A 12,727-nucleotide genomic window follows, 5' to 3' on the forward strand; every position below is an offset into this window, starting at 1 on the left:
ACACACACACACACACACACACACACACACCGATGACCTCATACTGTGCGCCTGACCAGGGCACCCGTACATTGTCTTCATTAGAAACACATGTTTTATGTGTATGTGTGTGTGTGTGTATGTATGTGTGTGTTGTGGTGGGAGGAGGGGGGCTTCCTCGGTATGTGTTGTGCTTCTGAATACATTTCCGCTCTCACCCGAACACAGCTCTTGTATTTTAATTCAATTTCAAGAGCTGCACACAGGCGCACGCAGATCCGACAAGCCTAGACCTCCGAGCTACTGTACCTGGGAGATTGTATCGTTGCTCGTCAGTGTACAAAGTGCGCAAAAAGTTCTGTGTGTGTACGTGCGCATTATCGATGCAGGACTGCAGTACAGTTGACTTGGCCAGCTGCCTTTTAGCCCGCTGAAGTGAGCTGTGTCTGAACCAATTTTTCACACTGGTACATTCTGGGAGGTGTGTGCCTAAACACGTGTATTTGTTTGTCGATATGGAAGCCATCCCATTCTACTAAAAAACATAACACAAACTGCTGGCTATTTTCAAATATCCCGCCGATTTAGGCACATTTGAAAAATATGCTGGGTGTGGAGTGCCGTTAGCCTTTTGCACCGTAGGACGGAAACTCTGTCCATGTTGTCAGGTCTCGTGTCTAAACTATGACGGGCTAGATTAACGAGATATTCATCTGAAAAGGAATGGGGGGGGGGGGGGGATGAAAGAAAAAGAGAGGTGGGGTGGGGAAGCTCAGCTCTGGACTCTTTCCTTTTCGTCAAACGGATGGCTCTCACTTACAGCTCGGCAGTAACAATAGCTTCCTGTGTTCCCGGTAACAGAGATGGAGACAGAGAGTCATGGGGACGGAAAGGGGCAGGGCAGAGGGAAGAAGTGTGAGAGAGGAGAGGGTAGGTGATGATTGGGCAGTGAAAGAAAGGTGTACTGACATAGACATAGGAGGACAAGAGTAAAGAAGAGATAAAAAGGACTAGCAATAGATTTTGCATTGATATGGCATAACGGTTAAAATGTGCTATTAAAATAAAATAAACAGGAGGTAAGTGCTCACTCCTGCTTGAGGTAGGAGGAAAACATCAGAGTGTGTGGATTTTAAAAGTTTAAAATATTTTTTTTTGGGAACATTTTGTGCACCTGTCTCCCTCTCCGGACGGTACCAACAATGCGTGTGCCAGCGGTGTGTGTCAGCGATGGGGTACCCGCGATTGGCACGCCAGAAAAGTGTTTTTAATTTTATTTTACGTCTCCTAATGAAACAAAACAAGTGTGTATAGAACAAAACCATGTGTAATGGGGACAATTATCCGTGCTGCTCGCCGCTCCCCGGTGAGACCCGGTGATCCGGCCCGGGCCACGGTGCACTGTGCTTGCTGCTGGCAGAGCCCGGAAAACCTGTAGAGTCCACACAGAGCTTCTTCCAGAACACTGCACCTTTTTGTCCTTTTCTTTTTCACCTTTTTTTTATTTAATGAGCATAAAGCTGTCCCTGAGCACATGGAGCGGCACTCTGTGTATGTGGACGTATGCGCGTAACATTCTTATATAAAAAATAATAATTTCTGCTAAAACACTGCATAAGTTTCAATGTTAATTTTCATATTTGAACAATTACAAGGCTTGAAGTTAAATCAATGAGTCAATGTTCTACTTTGATTGAAGGTTTTTTCTTTTACAATTCAGTTGTTAAGTCAAGATAGTTATTCATATCAATTCATCTCATTTCATCATAACACGTAGGGCTAGCCTACAGGAAAGAGCAGTTTATATGTAGACTGTATCCAATGTTGTGTTGGTCATACTATAGAAAAATGTATTGCTTGTGTTTAGTGAATAATACAGAAGATAAGGAACTTAGAAAAAAATTGCATACTAATTGCAATCGCAATATTGGTCTAAAAATTTTTCGATTTGATTATTTTCCCCAAATGGTTCAGGCCTAATTACAATCCATCAAGCACAATAGTAAGAGAATAGCATGTCAGATCACCAGGTAGAGAGTGCGATATTGAATCAAAATGAGGCAGGCAGGCTTTCGTTGCAGAAAGTTGCAAACATGTGCCCATATGTGTACACGTAAGCACAGAATACTGTACTCAGCCCTCCTGCTCCCCATGTGCCATCTAAATATGCACAACTAGACACAAAAACAGCAAAAATCTACCACTAAAAATAGAAAAGACAAGGAAAAAGTGGATCTGTCGAAGAAAGCTGTCACTTTGACTCGGCTGTGAGCTCCTGCAAAGACGCTGGAATCTGCAGCCTCTGCTGCCACAACTGCTGCACCTCACTGCGTTCTGGCATATGAGCGCTGATGTGTTTTGTGTGTGTGTGTTTGTTTGTGTGTGTCTTAGAAGGGGGAAAAAAAAGACTGTTGTGTGCAACTTGTCTCTCCCTTTGAGTCTCCTTTTTCTTTCTTCCTTCCTTTCTTTCTTCTTTCCCTTCTCTTCGACGTGTAAGCCATCCGCTTCCCCTTCACTGTTGTGTTCTTTTCTCTTCTCCCCTCTCTTGCAGGGAGAACGAGTCAGTAATGTAGATTTGCGGCCCAATTTAGAAATAAAAACAACAAAGGCCAACACACATACGTACACACATGGAGGCACAACGCACAGACAGGACAGGAAGTTGCGACTGGAATCCCTAGGCGGACCTTTCTCACGTTCCTCTCGTGATTGGAAACACACTCCTGCTAAAATGGCGGCTGGGTCATAATTTCCAGGTGAGGAGAGAAGAGGCTGTAACCTCTTCCCCTCTCACTGCAACCCCCCCCCCCCCCCCCCACGGCTCTCCTCTTTCTCGGACACAGACAATATCCTCCTTGATATTATCCCTACCCCGAAGCATTCGCGCACACACGCACGCACACACACACACACACACACACACACACACACACACACACACACACACACACACACACACACACACACACACACACACACACACACACACACACACACACACACACACACACACAGAGCACCTGTTGTAGTTGGGGGCGGAGGTGGGGGGCTAGCATCAATGCACAATGACCACTTCTGTGACTTGGTAGGAGCAGGTGAGCAGATAGCATCTAAGTGGGCACACAGTCACACACTTGTGTGCTTTTGCGCTTGCATGCACCACACACACACACACACACACACACACACACACACACCACACACACACACACACACACACACACACACACACACACACACACACACACACACACACACACACACACACACACACACCTATACCAGCACCTGCTGAGGAAATGACCCGTCCACCTGGACAGCCCCGAGGTGGCACTGAAATCAACAGGAAGCAACGGGCCGACAGAGGGGAGCGAGAGAGAGAGAGAGAGAGAAAGAGATTAAGAAAAAAATCAATTTCCAAAGGATGTAGGAGGCAGAGAACCCCCCCCCCCCTCACTTACTCTCTCACACACACACACACACACACACACACACACACACACACACACACACACACACACACACACACACACACACACACACACACACACACAAAATCTGTCCTTCAACAGCTTTTCATATTGATGCCATCATGGAGCCTCGTATGCGTGCTTGCTTGTGCGTGTTTATGGGAGGGCGGACACACATCTATCTATCTATTTATCTATCTGTCTATACACCGATCAGCCACAACATTAAAACCACTGACAGGTGAAGTGAATAACATTACTCATCTTGTTCATTTTGGCACTTGTCAAGTGGTGAGATATATATGGCAGCAAATGAAGTCAGTTCTTGAAGTTGATGTTTTGGAAGCAGGAAAAATGGACAAGCGTAAGGATCTGAGCAACTATGACAATGGTGAAATTGCGAGCATCTCCAAAACAGCAGGACTTGTGGGGTGTTCCCAGTATGCAGTGGTTAGGACCGACCAAAAGTGGTCCAAGGAAGGACAACCGGTGAAGGCTCATTGATGCGCATAGGGAGCGAAGGCACATCCCTCTGGTCCTATCCCACAGAAGAGCTACTATAGCACAAATTACCAAAACAGTAAATGCTGGCTGTGTATAGAAAGGTGTCAGAACACACAGTGCATCGCAGCTTGCTGTGTATGAGGCTGCATAGCTGTAGACTGGTCAGAATGTCCATGATGGCCCCTGTCCACCACCCAGAGAACCTACAATGGGCATGTGAGCGTGGTGGAGCAATGGAAGAAGGAGGCCTGGTCTGATGAATCACATTTTCTTCTATATCATGCGGATGGCTGGGGTTGGGGTCCGATCTGATTGAGCATCTGTAGGATGTGCTGCAACAACAAGCTGAGCCAAGCCATCCCCACCTCGCAACTTACAGGACTTAAAGGATTTGCTGCTTATGTCTTGGTGCCAGATACCACAGGACACCTTCAGAGGTCTTGTGTAGTCCATGCCTCCACGGGTCAGATCAGTTTTGGCTGCTCAAGGGGGAGCTACACAATATAAGTGGTTATTAGTGGTGGTTTAAATGTAGTGGCTGATTGGTATACATATATATACACATATATATTTATGATATAAAAAACACTTTCGTTTTTTTACACATAGCAGCCAATTAGATGTCTTGGAGACATTATTTTAGAAAAGTCAACCATTCATCAACCATTATGTTCTGCTAACTCATAGTTTGTGGTTTAGTAAAAGTAATGAATCAGATCGTCTCTCACATATAAGAAGACGCGTAAATATGATGCAGCTTAAATCTTGGAGGGGTGCTATTAGGACTGCTATCTTGAAATGAAATAATAACAAATTTACATAACATAGCCTATAAGGGACTTTTTTTTAAACCATCATTCGCCAGTTTCTGTGTTACAGTCTAACACAGATTTAGCTTTTAAATATTTTGCTGTACAAAAATAACTCAATGGTCAAAAATAAATTTGAATTCATGCTGATTCAGATATATTGTATGTAGACATATGGTAGTTCCGTTTAACTGGGATATATTCCCATTGCGTCAAGAGATTCTTTCACTTCAAAGTCTGACAGAGAGAGAGAGTGAGCGAGCGAGAGAGACTGCTTGTGCAACAGAGACAGGAAGAAAGTGTGTATTCTTCTGAGAGATCAACAAAGAAGGAGGACGGGGGGGGGGCGGTGTCTGAACATCTGTGACACGAGTCGGGTGTTTAGGGAGTGAGATACATATGTTTTAGCGGAAGTCTCATCTCTCTCCCCTCCCTCCATATCTCCATCTCTGATTTGCGGTCATCACTAAGAAGCCATCTCTCCTTTACCATCGCCCGGTCGTTCTTCATCACGGTTGACAGTCGGTGAGCAGCTCTCGTGTGCGCACGTGTTTCATGTGTGTATGTGCACATTAAGCGAATGTATCAGAGGCGTGCGAGGTGATCCGATGCATTAGGGAGGGGTGATCTCGATGCTTAGGTGTAAAAAACACCATTAAGGCAGAGAGGGATTGCAGATCAATGCCTTACGGGATGTGGAGCGACTGTACTGCGTCTGCGTGCATGCATGTGTGTAATACTGTGCGCACGCGTGCGTGTGTATGTGGAGGTACTTTAACACCTCTCAGAGGTGGATAAGTCCCGACAGCATGGAGACACTGTCAGAGAGGGTTAGCATCTGAGAGAGATAGAGAGAGACAGAGAAAGAGAGAGAGAGCGAGAGAGAGAGGGTGAAATAGAGGGAGAGACATAAAAAAAGAACCAGTAGAATATGAAAAGACAGGAACACTGAACAGAGAGAGACAGTGGTGCCACTAGGTAATGGCAATCAGTGCTTGGGTGTGACCAGGGTTTGTAAGGGTACTACTGCAGTGAAATCCATTACAGATTACCCTCCTAAAATTACAATTACTAACATAATGTCGGTAACGCATAGCACAGTCTGGTGACTTTTTGAGAGAGATAAAATATCAAATATCTTCATTTAATTAAGAAAAAAAACATGCTAAGATGGCCTCTCCATATTCATTAGAATGTGGGAGATTAACAAGTTTTTACCCTGGCTGAAGACCACATCAAAATACAGCAAGTGAGACATAGAAACCACCTTTAGTTCGCCTTCGCTACCATGTTGCAGAGATCAGCTCAAACACAGACAACCTGCTTCCAAGCTTAACCAAATGAAAAACCAACAGTGTTCAGCAACAAACCAGGCCTCGGCTAACCTGAAGACGCTCCCTCGAAATGAACATCCTGTCCTTTGATGACGAGTGTAATTTCACAGCAGGCAGGTGCACTTCACACTTTTGAGTACAAAGTCTTTCCATCCCGCAAGCGTGCTTCTGACCTGCCACATCACACTTACATTTTCAAATTGGAGGCCACATTGAGAAGGTAAATTGAGGTGAAATTTGTTCATATGCACTTACAATCAAATTAAGATAGCGTTCTCCGTAAATGTGACAAATAACTGTCACTATTACAGTAACAATTGGTTGGTAATCGTTGGATGGAGAGATGTGGGGAGAAGGGAGGCAGGATTAAGAGAAAGATAGACAATCAGACATTACTGCTCGTTGGTCTAACAAGCAGCAGGTAAACCCCCGTCCCCACATATACTCAGGATAGGAGCTCCTCTCATGACATGTCAATCTGCTCTTGGGCTTATTCCAACTGGACCACCCTCTACATAAACTGGTGTCTACAACCCCATCTTCTGTGTCTCTGTGCCGGAGGTCCCTGAACACGCCACTTGGGTGGTGGGTGGTAGGCGAAACTGCCACAAATATCTACCCAAAAGTTAATGGAAGTCAATTTCACCATTCCGTAACTTTCCAAAACAAAATCATGATAGCTAATTGTTTATTTCTTCCTCTAATTGCCAGAGTAGCTCTGGCGTGGAACAGAGGCGGGAGGACAGAGGGGTAGACACAGGCTGCCAGGACGCCCGACCAAGATTGAGGTCATGGGAATAAAATTTTAAAGAGGGCCACTATCGCTGTACTGAAAATGGACACGGAGACACGCACGCGCAAAAGTTTATCTGTATGTATGAGTTAGAGCTGTCAGATTGGGCGGATGGACAGACATACAGACAGACATACAGACACTTGCCTCTCACAGTAGTTTGTTGAGGTTTGTGACTACATATAATTGAAATTAATACAAGACAAAACTGTGAGACCACACATTTTCACACAGAACACGCACGCACGCACGCACGCACGCACGCACGCACGCACGCACGCACACACACACACACACACACACACACACACACACACACACACACACACACACACACACACACACACACTTGCCCTTGAGTGGGTTGGAGAAGAGTGAACACATGGCAGATGCCCGACACATTGGTGTCCATTCAGTCACTATAAAGAGCAGCTGCTCAGCTTTCACTGCCCCTTGGCACTGCACTGCACACGCACACACATGCACACACAGTCACATGGATGTACAGGCACACATGCACTTGGCATAGAATACCAACACTGGAGGGCATTTAATCTCTCAGACAGATTAGAACTATGCAAGCGGGCGGGCGCGCACGCACGCACGCACACACACACACACGTTGATGTCAGCAATCAAAACGTATCAGCACTTACCCTATACCAATGAATGTCACACCCTGATCTCCCTCAGCCAGTCACGCATACATACTCGTATCATAAATCCCTACATGTGGCTATACCATTCCCCCCCGCCCCCCGTAGTGCCTAAAGCCTCAAACACATCCAAAAGCACAAACACAACTCCAGAACAGTGACTTACCAATAAATCTTGGGGAAAATTAAATAGAGAACAGAGAGTCTGCTCACTCGGGCACAATCTTGGTAATGCTGCGGGCAGAATGTTTGTTCCTTATGAAGCACGCATAAATATGGGGTTTTGACACTGTAACAAGGAACTGACTTCCTGTACCTTCTCCACAGCAGGAAATGTATTCAGAAATTCAAAGTCATAAAAGCCCCCTTAAGCGTGGTGGTAGGTACTCTTTGGGGCAAAGGGAACAATCCAGGTTGGGTTGTAGTACTGAACAACTCTGGTGAAGCACAAGGCACACGAGAATCGTCAAGCACGCCAACCGCCATTTTTAAAATACTGGTAATTGGCATCTTTTCAGAGGAGATTCAGAAAAATTTTGAAGGAGCGGCCTGGTATGACAAAGTCTAGAATAAACTCAATGAACTGAAACAGGATTATAAAAAAAATACATTTCAGTAGCAAAGTAAGCTTCTGGCCTATTCTAGTAACTGCTAAGGCTGATAATTCAGAACGGTCTGAGCTTTAAATGACTCCTCATTTATGCCAGATTCTATGAAACCCCCTTCCCCCCTGCATTTAAGACATTTGTGAACCTGAAAGCATGATGGATTAACTTTATGATCGTTTTGCTGATGCTGTTTTGCGTTAATCAATATCTATGCTCATGCAATTGAACCAGAAGACAATAATGTGAAAGGATTACTAAATATTGCCGGTCACCCTGAGAATGATCTAACCAATCCACCACCACACATGCTTTTCGCCAAACTATTTTCTTTTTGATGGTCCATCAGAGCTAACTGGTTATTCTCCCGCTGCCATGAAACCGTGGAAAGCAGCTCAATACTCGATGCTATGCCTAACTGTTTAGCTTGAAATGGTGGATAGAAAGCTTTTCTCAGTTGATTCCTTTTCTGTTACTTCTCTGCCAACATACAGTAGGTAGCCGTAAAATAATTTGCTGGCGGAGGACAGTCGGAGGGGGACCAAAAGATGGAGTGTGTTTACATCAATCACCATCACTTTCTTGAATATCTCTTAACACAGCTTAAAAATGTTAGATGTTGCTTTTCCTGTATCAAAAATTCTATAGAATCTAGAGTCTCTAGAGATTTTCAGTGAATCGCAATTGGAGATTACATTTTCAAATTTTCAAAAAACACTTCATGATCAAAACCACACCTAGCTGTGAGCGTACAGCTCATTGCCCGATGCTTCGGTTATTTTATCTTGTATGACTGATAAAAGTAAAGGCCACAGAGGCAGAGGGGTGGTTGGGGATGGAGGAGGCCACCTCTAACACAGTGGGGTCTTTCTCCTCCTTCCTGCTATTACTCTCCAGTTCTCCCTCTTTTCCTTTCAGTTCACACATCCGTTCCTCCTTCCTCTTCAGACTTCAGATGTGTGATAAGGAAGCCACCACCCCCAACCAGCCTCCACCACCTTCTGGGGTTGATGACAAAAGGAGCTGTGATGAGCATCTCCATTACAAACCCATGGCCCCACCCCCAAACCATCCGTCCGCCACAGTGGCACCCCTTATGCTACAACAAATGGGGAGTGGGATAGATACGTTAAAAAAAAAAGAAGAAAAAAACAACAACCTGTATTAAGAAAAACTAAATACTTCAACCATGCCAATGGGATGAAGATGTAATAATAATAAATTAATTAAGATTTCTTAAAAAATTAAAAACCTTATTATCGATACAAACATTACCTTATAATCAAATTAAACTTTCCGCAAAACCATTTTACTCCATGAATAAGGAATGTCTTCTCTCAGAGCGAAGGGCCTTGGAATGCCTTTGGTTCACTTGTAAAAGTGAATCATTTCACCTGTATCAGAAATCCCCTGAATTAGCTGAGAGTAGCCCGTCAATTTATCTCAAAAGAATAATATAAAGAAAAAAATATATTATTTACTTTAAAGCTTTTCTGGCTTGTTGCGATTTCAATGCCTTCGCGGCGTGTTTTTGGACCAGGAAACAACTTGGAGGGTCACAAACCATAGCCACGGTCTGGAAAACACACTGAGGTGACAAAGGTGGCCATTGATAGGAAAAGTGAAATAGACATAGTGACATTGTTAGAGTGGATGCATGCGTACGTGTGTGTATGTGTAGGGGTCATGGAAAATAAGGGGTTATTTGTCTTTAATGAAGAGATCGAATGCCCCAGCAGGTATCTTCTTCTCTTCAGGAGTTGCGTGGTCACTTGTCAGAGCTCTAGCAGTAGAAAGAAAAGCAAAAAAGAATATACAAGGATCAGCCACAACATCAAAACCACCACTAATAACCACCAATATTCTGCAGTTACCCCTCGTGCCACCAAAACAGCTCTGAGTCATGGACTCCTCAAGACCTCTGAAGGTGTCCTGTGGTATCTGGCACCAAGACGTTAGCAGCAGATCCTTTAAGTCCTGTAAATTACGAGGTGGGGCCCCCATGGATCAGGCTTGTTGTTCCAGCACATCCACAGATGCTTGATCGGATTGAGATCTGGGGAATTTGGAGGCTAAGTCACTACCTTGAACTCTGTCATGTTCCTCAAACCATTCCTGAACAATTTTTACAGTGTGGCAGGGCGCATTATCCTGCTGAAAGAGGCCACTGCCATCAGGAAATACTGTTGCCATGAAAGGGTGTGCGGCATGAAGTCTAACCACTGCATACTAGGAACACCCCACAAGACCTGTTGTTTTGGAGATGCTCTGACCCAGTCATCTAGCCATCACAATTTTGCCCTTGTCAAAGTCGCTCAGATCTTGCCCTTGCCCATTTTTCTTGTTTCCAAAACATCAACTTCAAGAACTGATTGTTCACTTGCTGCCGAATATATCCCACCACTTGACAGGTGCCATTGAATGTGTTGTGGCAGATCGGTGTGTATATATATATATATATATATTTTTTTTTTTTTTTTTTCTTCACATACATACATACATACATACATACATACATACATACACACACACACACATATACACACACAAAGGTAATTGTTGGGTATGTGTAACGTGTGTTTGTATGTGTGTACAGGTGCCCAGGTATTGAGTTCACCACCCCTTGTCCTTCTTCTATTCATCACTCACTCTCTCACACTCACACACACACACACACACACACACACACACACACACTAGAAAAGCGGGGGAAAACCCCTTCTCACCTTGGGGGTTACCACTGGAACAATAGGGGTACTATGCAGGTTACCTCCTCAATGCACACACAATAGACACAATAGAATAGGTAGCAGAGCTGTGATAATGTGGAGTCGAGGTGGCTAACAGCTGATAGCTGCTGATTCCATGCTGATTAACTCACTACTTTACTGCCGCGCCTAATGGATTGACATACCGTACATGCGTGCACACACACACACCAAACAATCAGTGCACTGCATGTGTGTGCCTGCTAATGCAGCCAGGCCGGCAGACGAACACACACACACACACACACACACACACACACACACACACACACACACACACACACACACACACACACACACACACACACACACACACACACACACACACACACGCGCTCCACAGCTGCCAAAGTACAGTAGCCATATAGTAGTGTCTCTTCTGGTGTCTTGAGTCTGCTGTGAGATAAGCTAACTCGATCTCCCCCTCCCTGCCTGCCTGCCTGCCTGCTCTGCTCTGCCGCCAGCTAACGCACTATCACTGATTCACCGGCACAGATAAATCACACACACACTACACACACAGACGCTCGCAGATAGAGAGATACAGAGGAACGAGAGCGAGACAGACCAGAACAAACACCGTAGAGTGAGAGCTGCGGCAGCACTTAAACGACGGATGCACCGGTCGCGTGTCGCCGGTGCTGTGCGGCATGAAGCCCCCGGCACTTCTGTTCCCAGAGTCAAAACAACAACGGGACAGAAAAAAAGCCACCGGGAACGTGTATGCAGTTAACATTCACTAACCTTTCCTCCTTTGTCTGCCTGGTTGTTTTCCTTTTTATCTCTTTTTCAGGTCTATCCCCTTTTCTTTCTATTGTGATTACACAACCGGCTGGGCCACAAAATGCCACTGTGTTGTCTAGCTGGCATGGAGAGAGCACACACACACACACACACACACACACACACACACACACACACACACACACACACACACACACACACAAGAACACACTCCCTAAGGCCCAGCTCAGGGGCCAGATGGGGGTATTGATAATGGCTACATGTCCCATTGATCCTGCGTATTCGGACTGTATGAAAGCGAGACAGTAGGTTTATCGGAGGGACTCACCTACTATAGATAGAGAAATATGCTGTGTCAACCACAGCGGGCTGTAAGCGCTGTTTGTGTGTGCGCGCGTGCATGCGTGTGTATGGTCCCTGGCCGGGGTCCTGTTGTGCAGACAGCGTCCTATCACCTCGGGGAGGGCAGAGAGATAAGCAGAAGTGTATGAGGCCATGAGGCAGCGGAGGCAGATAAGATGGGGAGCAGACACTGGGGAGACGGCCTGACTGGAAGTGAGTCACTGGAGGGACTGGTGTGTGGACTCCGTGGAGCTGATGCACCACACCCGGAGGGGGTGTGGGAGATATGAGGGAGAAAGGCTGATCTTGGGTGTAAATTTGACATCATTCTTTTCCCCATTATTCACAATGCAAAAATCTGGAAGCAAATTAAAGACGACCTCAATATTCTCATGACTGAGAAGGTTGAAACAAATTTGGGTCAGAAATGAGCCTATAGGTCAACTTAGTGAACCTCGGTTCAATCCCTTGACATTTCTTAATCCATGAGAACATATTGAGATATATGTCAATATTGTGTTATACACTGATCAGCCACAACATTAAAACCACTGACAGGTGAAGTGAATAACATTGCTCATCTCGTTCCAATGGCACCTCTCAAGGGGTGAGATGTATTATGCAGCAAGTGAACAGTAAGTTCTTGAATTTGATGTGTTGGAAGCAGGCGCAAGGATCTGAGCAACTTTGACAAGGGCCAAATGGTGATGGCTAGACGACTGG

At 45.1% G+C, this 12,727-nt stretch overlaps 1 protein-coding gene across 8 annotated transcripts in view; it reads right to left on the minus strand.

Moving 5' to 3' along the window:
• The window catches only part of bcas3 (BCAS3 microtubule associated cell migration factor), a 320,419-nt gene that overhangs the window by 153,095 nt on the left and 154,597 nt on the right, over positions 1 to 12,727 (minus strand). Inside the window, exon 23 of one of the 8 annotated variants that reach the window (XM_080006290.1) lies at positions 9,805 to 9,933. The exons of 6 other annotated variants lie outside the window; for them this stretch is intronic. In XM_080006290.1, the coding sequence (XP_079862416.1) occupies positions 9,926 to 9,933 (8 nt within the window). In that variant the 3' untranslated portion in view covers positions 9,805 to 9,925. Of the gene's footprint in view, positions 1 to 9,804; positions 9,934 to 12,727 lie in introns of those variants that run through there. One more of the 8 variants, XR_013844308.1, reaches the window with a different exon arrangement.

This window comes from Zeus faber (assembly GCF_960531495.2).
Source record: "Zeus faber genome assembly, chromosome: 9".
Lineage (NCBI taxonomy): Eukaryota > Metazoa > Chordata > Actinopteri > Zeiformes > Zeidae > Zeus > Zeus faber.